The 22,563-nt window shown below is 44.6% G+C and overlaps 1 protein-coding gene across 3 annotated transcripts in view; it reads right to left on the bottom strand.

The window, feature by feature from the left end:
- ACER3 (alkaline ceramidase 3) overlaps positions 1-22,563 on the bottom strand; it is a 107,501-nt gene that overhangs the window by 50,377 nt on the left and 34,561 nt on the right. For all 3 annotated transcript variants that reach the window (XR_003941857.1, XM_030200061.1, XM_030200062.1), the window contains exons 2-4: positions 21,118-21,228; positions 9,246-9,298; positions 1,441-1,493 (exon numbers count right to left, since the gene is read on the bottom strand). Coding sequence is in view for 2 of the 3 variants with exons in the window: in XM_030200061.1 (XP_030055921.1) it covers positions 1,441-1,493; positions 9,246-9,298; positions 21,118-21,228 (217 nt within the window). In the remaining variant the exon portion in view is untranslated. The remainder of the gene's footprint in view (positions 1-1,440; positions 1,494-9,245; positions 9,299-21,117; positions 21,229-22,563) is intronic.

Genomic DNA, 22,563 nt, shown 5'->3' with positions numbered 1-22,563 from the left:
TACTATTGAAGATTCTACATGGAATTTCACCACTTTTTGAGATTCTGGAATGTTGCTATTATTTGAGATTCTAGATGGAATGTTGCTAGTGGAGGAGTGGCCTAGTAGTTAGAGCACCACTCTGGTAATCCAGAGGTGGCTGGTTCAAATCCCACTGCTGCTCCTTGTGATCTTGGGCAAGTCACTTAACCTCTATTGTCTCAGGTACAAACTTAGATTGTGAGAGAAATATCCAGTGTACCTGAATGTAACTCACCTTGAGCTACTACTGAAAAAGGTGTGAGAAAAATCTAAATAAATACTAGTTTTAGATTCTGTTGCTACTATTTGAGATTCTAGATGGAATGTTGCTAGTGGAGGAGTGGCCTAGTGGTTAGAGCACTGGTCTTGACATCCAGAGGTGCCTGGTTCAAATCCCACTGCTGCTGGCTCGTAATCTTGGGCAAGTTACTTAACCCTCCATTGCCTCAGGTACAAACTTAGATTGTGAGCCCTATGGGGACAGGGAAATACCCAGTATACCTAAATGTAACTCACCTTGAGCTACTACTGAAAAAGGTGTGAGAAAAATCCAAATCAATAAATCAATCTTGTTAGTCAGCGTCCACACCGGCCTGCGTGGGATGACGCCACCCAGATGTGAGAATACGGAAAGGCCTGCTTGTCATTGGAGAAACACCATTTTATCAAGCTGCCAAGTGATCCACGTCTTAGGAAGGAGATATTAGAAAAACCTACTACTACTACGGTACTTATCATTTCTAAAGCGCTACTAGACGTACCCTAGGATGCAAATTTTGATCCTCAGGAGCTTAGTCAAGATCGGGAGGCGGGGCTGGTGGTTGGGAGGCGGGGATAGGGCTGGGCAGACTTATACGGTCTGTGCCAGAGCCGGTGGTGGGAAGCGGGACTGGTGGTTGGGAGGCGGGGATAGTGCTGGACAGACTTGTACGGTCTGTGCCAGAGCCGGGGTTGGGAGGCAGGGCTGGGGAGGTGAGGATAGTGCTGGGCAGACTTATATGGTCTGTGCCTGTGCCAGAGCCGGTGGTTGGGAGGTGGGGCTGGTGGTTGGGAGGCGGGGATAGTGCGGGGCAGACTTATACGGTCTGTGCCCTGAAGAGCATAGGTACAAATCAAAGTAGGGTATACACAAAAAGCAGCAAATATGAGTTATCTTGTTGGGCAGACTGGATGGACCGTGCAGGTCTTTTTCTGCCGTCATCTACTATGTTACTATGATGTATGTTGGTCTCTGCGATGCAAATTTAAAACCAGAAGCAGCAAAACTAAAAGAAAACAATAAAAAAATATATATACCCACTAACTTGTAGTGAGAGGTCAAAAATCTCCCTCCAGAGACTGGGCTGCGTGACAGGTCAGTACCTACCCAACTGACTGGTACATTTCAGGATTTATAAAGGATTTTCCATAAGCACTTACAGGCAGTAGACAAACACACAGCAGGTGTAGATCATTGGCAATTCATCCAAAAGCTAAAAGAAAACAGAAGAGAAAACCTGAATATGAAAATCAGATGATGTCAAACATTAAAGTGAAATGTGGTGCTTGCGTGAAGAATCACATTAACAGCAATATGATACAAAGTAAGATATATCAACAAACCCGGGAGGAGTCTTCAAGCAACACCGTTGCACCTCCGGAGCAGGGAGAGGCAGGTGAACCTCTCCCCACGGAGGACCTTGTGGAACCTAGCCGACGGCGACTGGTGGAAACGACATTGGTAAGCAAGCGGCAACCGGCGTTCGAGGCCGATCCGACCGCCGAGTCCCAGGAGGAGCCTCAAGCAACACCGCTGCACCTCCGGAGCAGGGAGAGCAGGTGACCCTCTCCCCACGGAGGACCAAGTGGAACCTAACCGGCGGCGACCGCGGCACCTGCGGTCCAGCTCTGCCCCCACCCAAGCAACCACTCTTTAGAACGAGCTTGTCCTCCCACCGTCTGCCCACCGAGGGAGAGACCAGAAACCGAGCCTCACCGTGCCGAGACCACGCAAAGAATTCTCGACCATACACCGACCCAGCGCAACAGCGGCCCTGTAGCAGCAGAACTAGGAACAGCTGATACCGGAGCTCCAAAGACAAGGCGGCAAGCGGGAACTACGACTGCACTCCGACTTCTGCGCGACCAAGCGGTGCGGTGCAGCAGGGGAGTGGCAGGTGAACCTCTCCCCACGGAGGACCTTGTGGAACCTAGCCGACGGCGACTGGTGGAAACGACATTGGTAAGCAAGCGGCAACCGGCGTTCGAGGCCGATCCGACCGCCGAGTCCCAGGAGGAGCCTCAAGCAACACCGCTGCACCTCCGGAGCAGGGAGAGCAGGTGACCCTCTCCCCACGGAGGACCAAGTGGAACCTAACCGGCGGCGACCGCGGCACCTGCGGTCCAGCTCTGCCCCCACCCCAAGCAACCACTCTTTAGAACGAGCTTGTCCTCCCACCCGTCTGCCCACCGAGGGAGAGACCAGAAACCGAGCCTCACCGTGCCGAGACCACGCAAAGAATTCTCGACCATACACCGACCCAGCGCAACAGCGGCCCTGTAGCAGCAGAACTAGGAACAGCTGATACCGGAGCTCCAAAGACAAGGCGGCAAGCGGGAACTACGACTGCACTCCGACTTCTGCGCGACCAAGCGGTGCGGTGCAGCAGGGGAGTGATGCGCACGGAGCGGAGGCGATCGATGACTGCTGCCCCTGCCAATCATCGACTGAGCACTGTTACCGGGGGAATCTCTACTTCCTGCAACTGAGTGCTGCACTCTCCTGCCATCCAGTCGTGAATTGCCCCTATCCGCTCCAGTTGCCACTCATCCTGCTCCACAACCATCAGACTTTACCTCCAGCTTACCCTTTGAACCAAGGGAACCGGCGGAACCACTGCATCCTTGGAACTGAGTGCTGCACTCTCCTGATATCCAGCCCCGGACTGCCCCTGCCTGCGCCAGTTGCCTGCTCATCCTGCATCACAACCATCTGACTTCTAACTACACTGAAACAGCTCTACCCTTAGAACCACGGGAAAAATTATCTGCACACCTAACCTGTTGTATGGAAGAAAGGACAGGAGTCCGATTCATGACCATGTGGCAGGTACAAAACTGACCCTGAATGCAGAAACCTTGTGAGATCAGCAAACAGGAATTGGAACAATCGCTGCATAAAACAGAGGTGGCTGTCAAAACAAAAGAATAGATTGGGGACTCGTGTCCTCTTTAACAGGGAGCCTCCCTGCCTCCAACCAGCAAAACAGTGTCTAGAACCACAGTGCTCTATGCCCAGGACTTCACTCCTGAGCATCTGACTGTGAGTAACCTTTCTATCCTAAACCGACATCAAAATGAACACAATCAAAATACTTCTGGTAATCTATTCCCTTTCACTGATCCACCTAGCACTATCCATTCCACTCACAGAACATTACTTCATACCCATCTTACAAAACCACCAAAGACTGATCAAACATTCCACACTCCACCAAATTGACACTCACCACACTAAAGGAAAACTATCTAAACATGGACATCACCAACAAAATGGGAGGAAAGACCACAACAAACACACACCACCCAAGGAACGACAACTAACAAAAATCCACATAACGCCAAACCTAGCAGTCCCATACCAAAATATACAGATAGGTTACATCAATGTTAGGTCCGTAATTAACAAAACAACAACAATATCAGACTGGATCACCTCAGAAAACCTCAATCTCATCTTTATCAATGTAACATGGATCCACAACCAAAACGACCCCATAATCCTTGAGCTATGTCCGCCAGGTTACAAAATCACCCACCGGACCAGATCGGAAAAGAGAGGCGGAGGCATAGCATTAACATACCGAGAACAATTCACCATCGAAACCACTGCCGACTCCATAACACCCCAACTAGAAATTGCCTCATTTGCGTGCTGTTCTACAGACCACCTGGCAACTGGAAGGAAAGCCAGCCCATCTTCATGGACTTCATATCAAGCAATTGTGTAAACAACATACTACTACTAAGCGACATTAACCTTCACCTAGAAGACCCCAACTCCATTAACGCACGTGAATGTAAAGACTTCCTACAGTCTTGGGATCTTAAATGGCCCCACATGCAAACTACCCACATCGGACCTCCTATCACATAAACTGTCTACAGATAATAACCTATTAATAACAGACATCAAATGGATAGCAACACCTTGGACCAACCATTACAAATTGAACCTAACTTTAAACTGGCGGAAGAACGGTTCAAACCATACACCAGAACGTACAACTTACACTACAACAGGGCAAATCGATCCATAAGTATTCTGGCAACAAATATACGACAATGAATGGACAACACATACTGATTCCATACTTTATCTCAACCGCTGGGATGACAGATGCAACAGCGTACTAAATGAAATAGCACTCTTAAAAACAAGAATATCAAAAAGACAGAACACTATACCATGGTTCAATGACAAATTAAAAAAACTCAAAACACAATCCTGAAAACTTGAATGAGCATGGAGAAAGATAAAAGATGAACACACACACTCAACGCAAGGAAACAAATACACAGAAAATATAAATATGCAATAAAACAAACCAAAAGGTTTCAGTCCTACAAAACCAAATTAGGACCAGATTACAAAGATATGAAGAAACTATTCCAACGTGTAAACAAGTTACTAGACACCACCCCTATCACTACAACCAACACAGACATCCCACCCGCAAACAAACTCGCTAACTACTTTAACGAAAAAATAATAAAACTACGCAGCACACTTCCTCACCACAACACCGACATTGAAATCTTCTTCAACGATCTGGACCCAACCTCCGATGGCTACCCAGCTGACCGGATTTGTACATTTAATCTCCTCAACACCGAATCAGTTACGCAAGCGACTCACAGGTTCCCCAAGACCCACTGCAAACATGTCCCAGTCATCTACTCAAGTCCACCCCTGACCGCTTCATAGCAGACCTCACATCCCACCTAAACTTCATGTAACAACAAGAAGTCTCTTCCCTGAAGAACATGGCAACATCCTACTCACCCCAATATCAAAAGACACCAAGAAAAGCACAAACAATCTCACCAACTACCGCTCAGTTGCGTCTATCCCATTAGTAGTAAAACTGATAGAGAGCTTGGTGATTAAACAGCTTACGGAATACCTGGACAAGTTTTCAATATTACATAATTCACAATCAGGATTCCGATCCCACCATAGCACCGAAACTGTCCTAGTCACCCTCCTGGCCAAATTCTAGCAGGAGATAGCCATAGGCAAAAACATACTCCTCCTCCAGTTCAATATGTCGAGCGCATTCGACATGGTAAACCACAACATATTACTAAGACTACTAGGCCACTTCGGGATTCAAGGAAATGTACTTAACTGGATCAAATGTTTTTTAACCACCAGAACTTATCAAGTAAAATCAAATTCAAATATATCACCACCGTGGAAAGCAGTTTGCGGCATACCCCAGGGATCACCATTATCACCAATACTCTTCAACTTGATGATGATTCCACTGGCACAGTCCTTATCCAATCGAGACCTTAACCCATTCATCTACGCAGATGATGTTACAATCTACATCCCCTTCAGACATGATCTGACAGAAATAACCAATAAAATCAACGATGGCCTGAACATCATGGACTCCTGGGCAATCTCATTCCAACTGAAACTGAACACTGAAAAAACACATTGCCTCATCCTCTCCTCTCAACATAATAAGTACAAACCCACAACCATAAATACTCTAGGACATACCCTCCCTACCTCAGACAGTTTGAAAATACTTGGCGTCACACTTGACTGCAACCTTACTCTCGAGAGCCAAGTAAACTCTGTAACAAAGAAAATGTTCTATTCAATGTGGAAGCTCAAACGATTAAAATCTTTCTTCCCAAGAGCAACCTTTCGATATCTAATACAATCAATGGTTCTAAGCCATGCAGATTATTGCAACGGAATCTACACGGGTTGCAAAGAACAACTCATAAAAAAACTCCAGACTGCCCAAAATACAGCAGCCAGGCTGATATTCAGCAAAACACGCTTCGAAAGTGCCAAACCTCTTCGAGAAAAGTTGCATTGGCTCCCAATCAAAGAACGGATCACCTTCAAAATCTGCACCTTAGTCCACAAAACCTCCAGGTGTTACAGGTTAAACAATAAGCTTTTCAACTTAGCTTTTAGTGTCCTTCAATGGTCTTAACCTCCGCGTCTGTAGACATAGGCTGTGCACGTTGGCTGTGATCTATGGCGGCCAGCGTTTCAAATCCTCTCTGCATCAGGATCACAGACCAAGTATTCTCCGCTCAATCTTGCTGACGTTCGCAAGTTGAAAAGCTTATTGTTTAACCTGTAACACCTGGAGGTTTTTTCAGCTGATGAGGAAGTCCAACTCAGACTAAAGCATTTGTTTGCATACAAGAGGAGTTTTCTCGAGGCTTTTTCCTCCAGTTATATACACACACCTGTGCCTTATTATACGATAACCCTGTTGTTATTTTTGAATCATGAGACCTTATACATCTGCCAATAAGAAACAAAGTCAGATCGTCAAGATCCTACTTAAACCTACACTACCCAAATTGCAAAGGACTGAAATACAAAACAACTTCTCCTACATAAGCGCAAAACTATGGAATGGCCTCCCAAAAGCTGTGAAAACAATCCATGACCACCTGAACTTCAGGAAATCACTAAAAACCAACTTCTTCAAAACGGCCTACCCCAACGACCCCACGTAAACCTCTACACCCAGCAGCACAGCATTACTATAATCGTACTGGACAACACGCAATCTTCATCCCTTCCAACCCTCCACTTATACCTCATACGATCACTATACAACCTTGTATTTGTTATCAACCGACTGGGCAAACGCCTTTGACAGTACTATGTAAGCCACATTGAGCCTGCAAATAGGTGGGAAAATGTGGGGTACAAATACAACAAATAAATAAATAAATTACAGAGTGACAACCTGCTGTCATAACATGTTTTGCTGCCCTCATTGTGCTACAATAGAGTGGAGGAGTGGAGACTGGAGCACCGGCCTTGCAATCCAGAGGTGGCCGGTTCAAATCCCGCTGCTGCTCCTTGTGATCTTGGGCAAGTCACTTAACCCTCCATTGCCTCAGATACAAACTTAAGATTATGAGCCCTCCTGAGACAGAGAAATATCCAGTGTACCTGAATGTAACTCACCTTCAGCTACTACTGAAAAAGGTGTGAGCAAAATCTAAATAAATAAAAGAGCATACAGCCAGTTATTAAATCTTTGTATGATCCTCTCTTCCTTGTCTCTCAGACATCTGTACACAGTTCTTTGGATTGGCCCCCAAAAGATACTAAAACATTCAAAGTGCACCAACATATACGAATGTTTTACTGTGCTGTTTTAATTCATTTCTTACACTGTCATATTATTGCTAGGATTTAATTTGTTTATCTCAAAGTTTATCATATTGTTTTCACTGTGTATTTTTCAAGAGTTATTTTACTGTTCTTATGGTGTTAATACAATGTAAGTGGTTTATGTCAAGTTGAACACCATTGTACATATACTTCCGAGTTAAAATATCATCTTTGGTTAACAAAATATATCTGAACTCAAGCTCTGTATAATATTCTAGCTTGTAAAACTGCAGTTCAAATCTTTGAAAAGTCAACACTACAAATTATTTTTAAGGTACGTACCATGAGTATTAGTACAAAACAGAAAATACTATGTAATATCTCTGTCTGCTCCAGACAGAAGCACTACATGCACAGTATTATCAGGACTAATACATTAAATGTTCTAATAAAGTAAAACAATGCAACAAAACCATTGAATTATCCCTGAAGTTTCCCTCTCTCCCCCAAATTTTCGGTTTCTGCTGAAACTGTGACCGAAATTGGCCACTTGGATTTGACAGAAAAACCATAAATAAAATTCCCGCCCCCATACCCAATCAGAAAAACCTCTCCCCCCAGCCGGCACCCCACCCAGCAGCGACCCCTCTCCCTCGTAACCCCAGGCCTTCTTTAGGTGGTCTAGTGGTGTCTTCGGGGGCAGGAATGAACCCCACTTTTTCCAGTCCCGTATCGCAGTTCCACTGCACGGGTAGAAGACTCTGATGGTTCTAATCGCAAAACAGCTGCCAGGACTGCATACGACAGTCTCGCGAGGCTGTTGTGGAAAGTGTCTACAGCCACTGTGATGGAGCAGCAGCATGGGGCAGGAACTAGTGGGGTTCGCTCCTGCCCCTGGAGACGCCACTAAACCGCCAGGCCAGCGAGGACCTATGGATGGGATGGGGACAGGGAGAGTGAGTTTCAGGTTTCGGCCAAAAAGGCACAGGTCGAAAACTGAACCCAGATTTCAGTCTGCTTTCAGTGCCAAATCCAAAACCACACAATCGAAATATGGTCGGCCTCTAATTTGTTTTTGTTAAAAAGAAAGACTTTATGAAAAATAAATGGCAGCCTTAACTCTGAAAACCACAAAACTACTTCTGCAGTAGAGCCCTGAAGAGAGGGAGGATGAATGCTCAAGCTATTCCCAATTCCAGAATAGCTGCTGCCATTTTTTTCACTGCTGCGGAAGGGGATAGGAGCAATTCGGGGATGCTCCTGCCCCGAAGACACCATAAGGTCCTTTACAAGGTAGGTCTTTGGTGGGGGGGGGGGGGGGGGGGGGGGGGGGGAATGGAGCTACAGTTTCTGTCTTCCACCGAAAATGCACAGACCATTCTTGGCAAAAACCTGAACCCGAATTTAGAGTCAGTTTGGTGCCGAATCTGAAAATTGGTTGGCCTCTAGTGGGCAAAGGCTCAGATCCCTTTGGGCTCAACCAGGGAAAAAAGTCCATGGACCAATCCCTGGTAATCTGCACTGGCTAAAGGACTCTCTTGAGAGTCACAGCCTGTGGACTGCACCCTGGGATCACGCCCGCACTAAAGATATCCTGCCGCACCAGTCCAACCTGCATCATTTGCTGGAAGCAGAAAATACTGACAAGTTCCAGGCTGCACCGTTCTTTGTATCGGTGGGGTCACTGAAGAGTTCAGCTTCTCTGCCTCTCTCTGCTGGTACAGCAACGTAACTCATTGGTCTGGACTAGTCTAGCAAGACGAAAAAGGAATTTCCTAGTTTCATACTGCATTTTTCCTTCTCCAATGGTGATGTACACCAAAGCAATAAAAATTATGAACTGGTAACCACTTACCTGCATTTCATACTGAAGTGTCATATGGAAGAACCAAGACCCCAGTCCAACGGCTTAAATCAAAATTAAAATGCAAGGCATTAGTAAAAGCACCACAACTGAACAAGAATATTGCAAGCACACATCTACAATGTATAGGAGCTCTGTTTGTTCAAAGTGTTTTATATCCTCAGGCCTGTACCCATCAGAAGCAAGGTGGCCAGTTTTCTGATTCCATCCTCTCACATCATTTCCCTACTACAAATCTAAACTATAAAACATTTTCCTACTGCCTCCGAAGTTTCCAAGTTTAACTATCCCGCCCATCAAACAGTGGTATCTGGGCAGCTTACAATTTAATAAAAATAAAAGACACAAACCGTGGAGTAACCAGGCAGTACATACAGGGATGAAGAGGGAAGAACTACAATTTCAATAGGATAGTATAAATTACATTAGGAAGGGTAAAAGTTGCTCAGGCTCACCCAGGGGACCAACAACGCTTCAGGTAGCAGTGCCAAAGGCGTCTGAGAATAGAAACGTTTTCAATTCGGTTTTAAAATTTACAGTGACATCTGACGACGGAGCGGTTGTGGTAGTTTGTTCCAATGTAGTGGACCTCCCACTTAGCCATCTATCCCCCCTTCAGTCCATCCAGAACTCTGCCGCACGTCTTATCTTCCGCCTTAACCGATATACTCATATCACCCCTCTCCTCAAGTCACTTCACTGGCTTCCGGTCAGATACCGCATACAGTTCAAGCTTCTTCTACTCACCTACAAATGCACTCGATCTGCAGCCCCTCCTTACCTCTCTACCCTCATCTCCCCTTACGTCCCTACCCGTAACCTCCGCTCTCAAGACAAATCCCTCCTTTCAGTACCCTTCTCCACCACCGCCAACTCTAGGCTTCGCCCTTTCTGCCTCGCCTCACCCCCATGCTTGGAACAAACTCCCTGAGCGGGCCCCCTCCCTACCCATCTTCAAATCAGTGCTCAAAGCCCACCTCTTCAATGTCGCCTTCGGCACCTAATCACTACACCTCTTCTCAGGAAATCTCAACTACCCCAACTTGACATTTCGTCCTTTAGATTGTAAGTTCTTCTGAGCAGGGACCGTCCTTATTCGTTAATTTGTACAGCGCTGCGTAACCCTAGTAGCGCTCTAGAAATGTTAAGTAGTAGTAGTAGTGGACCTTGCACTGAAAAGACAGCACTCCTAATGTGTTCGTAAGAAGTGGCTGCTGGGTCTATCAGGAAATCCAGCCGGCATTATCCTGAGCACTACTAATATTTCATATTAACATTTCTGCTTTCTACTCTCCTGAATTTTAGCAACTAAGGATTTCATGTGGTTACATAATACTTTGAAAGCCTCCACCCATATTGGGGAAAATATTCCACACTTCTACCACCTTTACCATGAAATAATATTTCCTAATTTTTCTCCTCAGTCTACCCTCCTTGAAGCCTCATATCGTATAACCTTTTTGCTCCCTGAAACTGTTTTGCTTTCCGAACATTAAATACTACCTTTTAGGTATTTGAATGTCTATAATATCTTTCCTGTCTTATCTCTCCTAAAGGGTATACATGTTTAGATTTCAATTAAGGAAGATTAACTCATGTCCACTCTGATTAATTAAAATCACTACACTCAGATCTTAGGTTGGCTGTTGAAGATATAATTAAATGAATCATTAGCTGAAGGGTGTCTGAAAAAAGTCACTTCCAAGTATCTGATGATGACTCGTCTCACATCCAGATATTTGAGAGCAGAGTATTCCTCTGGGTAGTCCTCCCTACGAAAGGAAGGGAGACAGAGCTGCTGATTCACATGGAAGCGAGAAACAATCTTGGGCAAGAAGGAAGGCACTGTGCGAATAGTCACTCCTGCCTCAGTGAACTGCAGAAAAGGCTCTCGACATGAGAGTGCCTGGAGCTCGGAAACTCTTCTGGCTGAAGTGATAGCCACCAAAAAGACTGCTTTCAACGTCAGGTCTTTCAGAGATGCCCTCGACAAGGGTTCAAAAGGCGGCTTCTGCAAGGCTCTTAGCACCAGGTTGAGATTCCACGCAGGCACCACTGAGCGCAGAGGAGGGTGCAGGTGATTAACTCCCTTGAGAAAACGTACCACATCTGGCTGCGAAGCCAGGGAAGCACCCTTCAGGCGGCCCCTGAAGCAAGCCAGAGCCGCTACCTGGACTTTAAGGGAACTGAGCGACAGGCCTTTCTCCAGACCTTCTTGCAGGAACGCCAGCACTGAAGAAATTGGAGCAGTGAAGGGAGAAAGTGAGCCTGCTTCACACCACGCTGCAAAGGTACGCCAAACCACCAGTCTATGGATTGATCAGCATGATGATATGGAATAGACAATTGAGCACTATCCACAAAGAATACCACCAAAGACTGCTCAATAACCTGTGATGTCAGGTTCCCCCAACCATATAAACATTCAAACTGGGGTCACGTGGTGCTATGACCGTGAGAGGACGCAGTCCTCCCAGTCTTCCTGCTCAGACAAGCTATTTTATTTTATTTTATTTTTTGCTTTTTTTAAATGACTTTTTGGTAATCGGAAGACACATTTACCCAGAGTGTAATATTTTTGAACTAACTGGAGCACATATGGCGTCAAAATCGCTGCACAAAGGTGCTGAGCAGCCCCGAGGAGGAGAAAACAAAATGGCAGCACCGGCAAGCCCCACCACTGCGGGACTTAGCTCGGCCTGGGTCACAGAAGTGGTGGCAGAGGTGATGGCAGCTATGTAACCTGTCTTGGACAGACGACTACAGCCAATCGATACTAAGCTGGAACGGCTGCATGATCAGTTTGCTGAAATTCGCCGTGATCTGCAATGTCAGCAGCAACACACGAGCGACCTGGAGGACCAAGTGAAAGTCCTGGAGGATGCTTGTGCCAAGTTGCAACAAAAGGTCTTGAGTTGTGAGGACAAAATGGAGGACTTGGAAAATACTCTTGACAGTCTTCCAACTCCAGGTTGGTACAGATCTATCACTGTGAAAGTTATGGAAGTTCCCCCTGAAGCAGCTTGTATGCAAAACTGGGGCTTCTGTCAGGATTTTGTTTGGAGATCTGGATTCAAGTTATTAACATGTTGAACAGCAGTTACGCGATTTGAAAAAAAAGCAGTTTACGTTAGTCATTTTCAGTGCGTATGGGATCCAATTGACTTTCATTAAATGTGCTGTGTAGGATTCCCCCAATGAAGAAAAAAGTTTTTGTTTTAAACCTGGAACGGGAGCCCATTAGAGAATAAGAGGGTCACCTAAAAGAGAGGGACCTGCAATGAGGGGTTCTGGATGGTGAAATAGGAAGCAGAAAGAGCAATGAAGAAGGGGGGGGGGGGTCAAGAATGGGAATTAGAATAGAAAGAAAGCAAGCTGGAGGTTTTTGCTGAGGAGCAGAAAGAAAAGAGAAAACTAGGGTGGAAGCAGAAGGCAGGGAAGAGACTGACCAAGAACATGAAAGAAAGCAAGCTGGGGGTCTGACCCTGAAGGAGGAAAGGGAGACATCAAGCTAGTGAGGGGTTCAAGCCAAAGGGGAGGAAGAGCTGGAGAGCGTCAAGCTTGGAGCAGGGGATTTGGACCACAGTTTATGATGGGGTATTTTGTGAAGAATTTTAACAATTATGCATCTGAATAATATTTTTCTGTACTACATTACAAAATTACTACACAAAAATATTGTGCTATTTGAACAAATAAAGGCTGCATAATTTTACAAAAATTTGATACTGAGCCCAGAATTCCTCCACGAGTAATCATCCCATAACCCATGCAATACTGGCCTAGGCTAAACATTTTAGAAGAGGTGTCAAGACATCATAAAACCAAATGCATAAAATGTGTTCCACACTCCTCTTCCTCAGAAAGAATGGTCACCAGCTCAGACCTGCTGGGATGGGGTGGGTAGGGGTAGACTGAGTATAGTAAAACCCCTGTACTGTCTTAAAGGATGGTACTGCATCATGAATAACTGATGAGCCCCAATCCTTGCCGATAACACAGTTCCTTGAAACATTTTCTCTCTCCAACGATCTAGGATTTTTCCATGAGGCATGTTGGAAAAAATTCTCTGTTTTAATACTAAGTCAACTACTACAGAAGCATGAGAAAGCTGTACTTTGCTGAATCCTGGAATTGGCCGAACGGTATATTTTAAAGCCAGCTTTTTAGAGATGGGCTGAATAGCAACTACAGTTTGCCACATGCAAAGTTGTTGTTCATGTACAGGGACTGTTCACTGAGCTTCAAAGCTTCTATGAAGTTTAAAAGTACAAAAAGACAGGCCTAGGTTGTCTCCTATTCTTGAGACAAGGAAAACTGCTGGGATATGTACTGAACAAACCTCAGACAGGAAATACCTTCATTAATGAAACTTGGATCCATGATCAAAAAGACCCCATAATCCTTGACCTATGCCCTCCAGGATACAAAATCACTCACTGGACCAGAAAAGAAAAATGAGGCGGAGGCATAGCACTAATCTATCGAACCCACTTCACAACTGAAACCACTGCCAAGTCCATAACACTCCAACTTGAAATCACCTCAATTAGAATCCACAACAAATCCCTGCTTGAACACCTGAATTGTATCTTGTTTTACAGACCACCAGGCAACTGGAATGAAAAGTCAAATTTCATGGACATCATCTCAAACACTTGTGCATCCAATTCCAACATATTACTACTTGGAGACACTAACCTCTACCTAGAAGACTCAAACTCTGCCAACGCACGGGAATGCAAGGAATTCCTCCACTTATGGGATCTTAAATGGCCACGCATGCAAACAACCCATACTAAAGGGCACACGCTTGACCTCATCTCATACAAATTGTCTACTGACCAGAACCTGGTAATAACAAATATTAAATGGTCAGAAACACCTGGACCGACCATTATAAACTAAACCTATCCCTAAAATGGCGGAAAAAGGGTTCATATCGAATACAAGAACAACCTACACCACAAGGGGCCAAATAGACTCAAACACATTCTGGCAACAGATATATAACAATGAATGGACAACACAAACGGACTCCACAAACTTCCTTTCTGAATGGGATATAAGATGCAGAAGCATATTAGACGAAATAGCACCCCTACAAACAAGAACTTCACATAGACATAATCCAGTGCCATGGTTCAACGACGAACTGAAAAATCTAAAAACACAAACCAGGAAACTCGAACGAGCATGGACAAAAATAAAAGACGATCACACACTTAGCGCTTGGAAGCAAATACACAGAAAATACAAATATGCAATAAGACAAACCAAAAGGTCATACTATAAAACTAAAACAGGACCAGATCACAAAGAAACTATACCAACTCGTACATAAACTACTGGACACTACCCCGATCATCACAACCAACTCAGACATCCCACTGGCAGACGAACTTGCCAAATACTTCAATGAAAAAATTGTAAAACTACGAAATAATCTTCCTCAGAACACCACCGATATTGAAAACTTCATCAATGGCCTGGACCCAACCTCAGGAGAATACCCAGCGGATAGAACCTGGTCGAAATTCGCTCTCCTCACCACCAAAACTATTGCCCCATGCGCTTAGCAAAGCTTCCAACACTCACTGCAAACTGGACACCTGCCCCAGCTACCTTATAAAATCCGCCCCTGATCGATTCACAACAGATCTCATATCCCTAAACTTCATGCTCCAACAAGGTCTCTTTCCCAAAGAAAATGGCAACATCCTACTCACCCCGATACCAAAAGACACCAAGAAAAACACAAATGAACTCACCAACTACTGCCCAGTAGCATCTATCCCACTAGCGGTCAAGCTGATGGAAAGTATGGTAACAAAGCAACTCACTGATTACATACACAAATTCTCAATACTACACGAATCACAATCAGGATCTCGCTCCCGCCATGGCACCAAAACAGTGCTAACCACCCTCCTGGTCAAATTCAAGCAGGAAATAGCAACAGGCAAAAGCATACCTCTTCTCCAATTAGACATGTCCAGTGCATTTGATATGGTAAACCATAACATACTACTAAGGCTCCTAGACTACTTCAGGATTATTGGAAACGTACTCAGTTGGATCAAGGGTTTCCTAACCACCCAGGGCCTCAACCCATTCTCTATGCAGACGGCGTTACAATATACATCCCCTTCAAACATGATCTGACAGAAATCACCAACGAAATCAACCTTGGCCTGGACACCATGAACTCATGGGCAAATGCATTCCAACTAAAACTCAATACAGAAAAAAAAGACACTCCCTCATCCTCTCATCCCAATATAATACGAACATACCCACAAACTTAGTCACCCCAAGACCACATCCTCCCGATTTCAGATAGCTTGAAAATCCTCGATGTCATAATCGACCGGAACCTTACACTCGAGAGCCAAGTTAATTCCATAATCAAGAAAATGTTCCACTCAATGTGGAACCTCAAACGCGTGAAACCATTCTTTCCGAGGTTAACATTCCGTAACCTAATACAATGGTACTAAGCCATGCAGACTACTACAATGGAATTTATGCGGGATGTAAAGAGCAACTCAAAGAAACTACAGACTGCTCAAAACACAGCAGCCAGGCTTATATTTGGAAAATCACGATTTGAAAGCGCCAAACCCCTCCGAGAAAAACTGCATTGGCTTCCAATCAAAGAACGTATAACTTTCAAAATCTGCACCCTGGTCCACAAAATTATCTATGGCGAAGCCCCGGGATATATGACCAACCGTATATACCTGCCGACCAGAAACACAATCGAACCATCATGAACATACCTAAATCTTCACTACCCTAGCTGTAAGGGGCTCAAGTACAAATCAACTTACGGATCCAGCTTCTCCTACATAAGCACGCAACTGTGGAATGCACTACCAAAAGCCATAAAAACAACGTACAACCACCTTAGCTTCCGGAAATCATTAAAGACCATCCTGTTTGAAAAGGCATACCCTGCTGACCCAACTTAAGTGCCTAAACCCAGCAACACAATGAAACCGAAGCCCATAATGAACACTGTATAACTCTTCTTCTCTACGATTCCCCTAATGTGTCTGTAACACATGAATCTCTGATAATAACATCACTTTGTATTTGTTTCATCACCGGAGGCGACTAACACCTCACGGTACTATGTAAGCCACAATGAGCCTGCAAATAGGTAGGAAAATGTGGGGCACAAATGTAACAAATAAAAAAAAATAGTTTCATCACAATAGTATCAGAAGGAATTCCCTGTGGAGACCTCCTCCCCTCACGAGAATGATTCTTCTGGAGTATGGGATTTACGTTGCAAACCGTACGAGAAGAAACTTGCCAACCTGAACATGTATACTTTGGAGGAAAGGAGAAACAAGGGTGACATGATACAGATGTTCAAATATTTGAAAGATATTAATCCTCAAATCTTTTCTGGAGATGGGAAGGTGATATAACTAGAGGACATGAATGGAGGTTGAAGGGGGGCAGACTCAGGAGTAATGTCAGGAAGTATTTTTTTCACGGAGAGGGTGGTGGAAACGTCCCGCAGGAGGTGGTGGAGATGAAAACGGTAATGGAATTCAAACATGCATGGGATAAACACAAAGGAATCCTGTTTAGAAGGAATGGATCCACAGAATCTCAGTGGAGATTGGGTGGCGACGCTGGTAATTGGGAAGCAAAACTGGTGCTGGGCAGACTTCTATGGTCTACGCTCTGATCATGACTGAATAGATAGGGATGGGCTCGAGTGTAAATTTTAAGGGGCTTTGAAGTTAGCTTCAGAACTTTTAGTACAAGAAGAGTGCTGGGCAGACTTATACAGTCTGTGCCCTGAGAATGGCAAGGACAAATCAAACTCGGGTATACATATAAAGTATTGCATATCAAGTAAAATAAGTTTATCTTGTTGGGCAGACTGGATGGACCGCACAGGTCTTTATCTGCCGTCATTTACTATGTTACTATATAATCAGGACTTGGCTAATCCTCTAATCCATTTACAGTTGTCTAACCTTGGGGAAGGAGCAGATAAACAATTTCTACCGTGTGGTTCTGAATCTGAAGTGGATAAAAGATGACAGTCTACAGGAATCCCCTCCAATTCCTTGCCACCTCGGATAAGGAATTCATCTCCTTAAGAGAAGCTCTTGTACCTTAGGTTTATGCACAATCAATTCCCAGAGCTGAGAACTAGTGTAGAGAGCTCTTTACCCTCTGGGGGAATGCATAAGGAGCTGTAAACATTCCGATCATGAAGTAGGTGGTAAAGAGTGGCTGTCTTGCATCTGAATCCTGAAAGTTTGTAGCTTTCTGCACAGGAGTCACACATAGCTTAAGAGGCCTGTGTTGAAGTGTGATCTTGATGTTCTACCTCTGGAATGTCTTTATAGTAGCCCTCGACATTAAGCATCTGCTGCGAGAATGAATGAGACTGTCCCAGCAAGGGCAGGGGAACTAATGAGTAAGCTTCATCTGCTACTGTCACTAGAACTGGGGTCGAATGGAGCGTCTTTGTGCTCACAGGAGGTAACAATACAGAGTCTAGTATCTGAATTGGTGAACAAAATGAGCTAAGGTATCTCTGCATAGAATGGCTTACAGTGCTGCCTTGAACTAGAAATGGCTTAGGCTAAACTATAATTTACCATAGAGTACTCCAATAGATAATTCTGATAAGCATAAACATTTTTATTGTTACCTATATATGTACATATATCATCAACAATATCCCTCAGTTTTCATGGGACTCACTTCCGCAACCCTTTCACAGCGTCATCCACAGCGTCACAGAGTACTCGTACATTACATCACACTAAAATTACATTGCAATATTTGCACTTTAGAGTCCAATCTTCCCTTGACTTTTGATGATATTTCAAAATGTTCCTCCCACACACGTGAATCAAAAAGTTCCGACGTAGAAAACACAAGCCGCTTTTACATGGCAGCCCGCGTTGTTGTAATCCCAGAGCCAAAGTGACTGTTGTTCCTAATAAATAGAACTCCAAATGCATAGAATGACGATAAGTCTTGGAATACGGTCAAGGCTCACTTGTATGTCCCACAACTGAATATCATTCTTGACTGTTTGCGTGGCAACACTGAGCGGCAGCTAGAAGGCTTCCATGAAAAACCGTTAACAAGGTCAATTTAATGACATAACTTTAGTTCCTCAACGCGAGACCGCATTTCGTGGTTTACTTCATTCAGGAGGAACCACTCCCCGTGACCTGTAACAATTCAATAACACATACCCATACCAAATCATCTCAATATCTCAAGAACCTGTCTGAATTTTAACCTTCTACTACTACTACTTATCATTTCTAAAGCGCTACTAGACGTACGCAGCACTGTACACTTGAACATAAAGAGACAGTCCCTGCTCGATGTTTTATTTATCTTCTTGGGCAGACTGGATGGACTGTGCAGGTCTTTTTCTGCCGTCATCTACTATGTTTTACTATGTTTTTTAATTATGACAGACAGACAGAACAAACAAGAGATAAAGGAATATTAAAGTGAGGATGATGAAATAAGGGTTCTGAACAAAGTGAATAAGGGTTAGGAGTTAAAAGCTGCATCTAAAAGGTGGGCTTTTAGCTTAGATTTGAAGACGGCCAGAGATGGAGCTTGATGTACCGGCTCAGGAAGCCTATTCCAGGCATTTGGTGCAGCAAAATAAAAGGAACGGAGTCTGGAGTTAGCAGTGGAGGAGAAGGGTTCAGATAAGAGAGATTTACCCAGTGAACAGAGTTTCCGAGGAGGAATGTAGGGAGAGATGAGAGTGGAGAGGTACTGAGGAGCTGCAGAATGAATGCACTTATAGGTCAATAAGAGGATTTTGAACTGTATGCGGAAATGGATAGGAAGCCAGTGAAGTTACTTGAGGGGAGGGCTAATATGAACATAACGACCCTGACAGAATATTAGTCGTGCAGCAGAATTTTGAACAGATTGAAGAGGAGAGAGATGGCTAAGTGGGAGACCTGTAAGAAGCAAGTTGCAATAGCTTAATGGCTGCTTACCACGGGACTGCTGTCTAGGCGGGGGATCCAGAGTCCCGCCCCCAAACTTCACAACCGTGCGTCTTCCTGATAATATATGTACATATATAGGTAACAATAAAAATGTTTATGCTTATCAGAATTATCTATTGGAGTACTCTATGGTAAATTGTATGTATTGATCGTACTCTGATATAAAGCTATATCCCCTTGTGTGAATAGGATTAGGATAAACTATGCCAGAGAACCTGGTAATAAATAAGCCACTAAGACGCGGTGCAAACTAGTCGAATGCCGATGAGCCCGATGGCACCTTAGCGCCATAGGTTTCTTACGTCAGACGGGGGCGGGCCCAGGTCAGGGAAGGAGACGTCCTGAAGACTCACTTGCGGCGATCAGATGATCTTCTTGCCCGTGCAGCGCCTTCACACAGAGGTAAGAGGCACTGCGCGGGCCCGGTAATGTGGAAGGGGGGGGTCGGCGGCGAAGACATCGGAGGGGGGGCGGCGGATGGCAGGAGGCGGAGCTGTGGGACAGTACAGAGAAAGGAAGAGAGGAAGGGAGGGGGACTGGGGCTGCTAAAATTTTGAGTTTTCATGCAGGGGGAAGCGGGGAGCAGCGGGGACCTCGGGGGGGAGGGGGGCAAGGCCGTCCATACAGGACGCTCCTGACGAGCGCCTTTGCCTCCTCCTGATCCTTTCGCTATTTGAGATTGTCCTGTGTGCCTGTAGCTTTTGTCAGTTTCTGCTTCATATCTGGTTTCAGCCAATTTACAGTGAGCTGCTGTCCACAGAGATGCAAATTATCTTCTACTATGACTTTCTTAGCGAGGAGTATGACAGCTCAGGCCTTAACGACAGTTCTGATTTCACGTTAAATATATTGCGGTAAATGATTTGGTGCAATCGTCGGTATGGTTAGTGCATTCCGAATTCTCCACATTACAATTGGAAGTGACTCGTTTGCATTCCGTTCTCGTTAGCTGCTAGCGTCGTCGGAAAATGGCCTTTAATGCATGCTACGGTTGAAAATTTCTTCGTTAAAGGGTCGTTAAAGTTTAGTGCATCTGGGCCGCAGTCCTTGGAGTATTCCCAGAGATGTCAGATTCAGATAAGACAAAGTCTATAGGTGTCAGTTTACATTATCTATGAAGCTCGTGCAGAACTGGAAGCCTGGCTTTACCTGTGCCATGGTCCTTTGTTCAGGCTTTCAAAGTGGGTTTTTTCTCAAAGATAAAATGATTTTAAAACATCAGAACGTAATAGTAAAAGTCATAGAAAAAAAGGGTAAGAGAACTTTGCATACTGTCCATTTAGCAGAGCAAAGAAAACAGAATTGAGGAGACCTCTGCATGTAAAAAAGGGCTGCTCATGCTTACAACTTTAGTTCTCAGCTCTGGGAGACCTTTTCTATCCCAGAATCATTCAATGATGGAGCCCACTTGTGCGCACAATTCATACTTCTTGTTGAGGGAGAAGATATATTTAAATAAATAAAAATATTTTGATAACTAACCAGAACAAGTCAAAGATCATTCAATCAATCGGGGTTTAAAAAGTATTTGGATAATTTCCTAAAAGTCCATAAGCCATTATTAAGATGGACTTGAGAAAATCCACAGCATCAAATCTGTTTTAGTCTTTTGGGATCTCGCCAGGTACTTGTGACTTGGAATGGCCACTGTTGGAAACAGATCTTCGGTCTGTCCCAGTATGGCCATGCTTATGTTCTTATTTTGAGGAATCTATATAGGATGGATGTCTTAAGTGTTCAAGTGAAAATTTGCTTCTCCATGCTATTAGGTAAATGAAAGAAGATTGACCTGATCCTTCAGGAGTTGAGCAGTAAAAGACAAATTTGAGACGTACCTGCGAGACCTAGAAAGGCCACTAAATAGCGGGTTTCAAGGCCATCTCGAATCATCTGAATTGCACCACAGACTGGAGGTAGAATCATAATCAGGTTACTGACTGTGTTCCCTGCAGTAGAAAAAGAAAACAGATTTAGCATTTGGGCAACAGGACAAGTAGATAAACAAAGCTGCATGAATTCACTATACAAGCCTTCAACAGTTCTGTTGAATGTAAAAAAACGAAAGGAGAAAACTTCTCTCTCAAAGCCTTTTCTACTTTGGTACACCACCTGTAGAGGAAACCAGATGCAGACCAGCAGGCATCATTAAACTAAACATTATAAAAAATATATACACTGCCTAGACCTGGAGATAGTGTGGACTAAAAGGTTTTAAATAAAAAAAAATTAAATCCTTGATTAGAGAAATTCATTCTCACCTGGAAATTGAAGGGCTCAGTATAGGCTCCCAGTCATTTAAAGTGGTGGCTTTTGCAGATTTATTTGTTACATTTGTACCCCACATTTTCCCACCTATTTGCAGGCTCAATGTGGCTTACGTAGTATCGTAAAGGCGTTCGCCAGTCGGTTGATAACAAATACAAGGTTGTATTGTGCAGTGACGATCCTAGGTCGGCTGCCACCCGGGGCGGATCGCCGATGCGCACACCCCCCCCCCCCCCCCGGGTGCATCTTTAGTTGCGGGGAGCAGCTGCTCGGCTCTCGGCTCCGCTGGCTCCTTCTGCCCCGGAACAGGAAGTAACCTGTTCCGGGGCGAGGGAGCAGGGAACCAGCGGAGCCGACAGGCGCGCGGCACCCCCCCCCCCCCCCCAGTTGCGTGCACCCGGGGTGGACCGCCCCCACCGCCCCGCCCTTGGTACGCCGCTGGTATTGTGGTCAAATGAGGTAGGTGTGTGTCAGGCAACGTGAAGGATGTATGGAATGAAGATTGTATATTGTCCAGTACGATCATTGGTTGAGCTGTGCTGCTGGACGTGGGGATTTACGTTGGATCGGTGAGGTTAACCTTTTTGAAGAGGTTGGTTTTTAGTGATTTTCTGAAGTTTAGGTGGTTATGGATTGTTTTTACAGCTTTCGGGAGTCCATTCCATAATTGTGTGCTTATGTAGGAGAAGGTGGATACGTAAGTTGTTTTGTGTGCTTATGTAGGAGAAGGTGGATGCGTAAGTTGTTTTGTATTTAAGTCCTTTACAATTTGGGTAATGTAAGTTTAGGTATGATCGTGATGATCCGATTCTGTTTCTGGTTGGTAGATCTATGAGGTCTGTCATGTATCCTGGAACTACGCCGTAGATAATTTTGTGGACAAAGGTGATATGTTCTTTGATTGGGAGCCAGTGCAGCTTTTCTCGAAGGGGTTTAGCACTTTCTAATCGTGATTTACCAAATATCAGCCTGGCAGCTGTGTTTTGGCCGGTCTGGAGTTTTTTTGCGAGTTGTTC

Source organism: Microcaecilia unicolor, chromosome 4 (assembly GCF_901765095.1).
Source record: "Microcaecilia unicolor chromosome 4, aMicUni1.1, whole genome shotgun sequence".
Lineage (NCBI taxonomy): Eukaryota > Metazoa > Chordata > Amphibia > Gymnophiona > Siphonopidae > Microcaecilia > Microcaecilia unicolor.
This window is presented reverse-complemented; position numbering and strand designations above follow the sequence as displayed.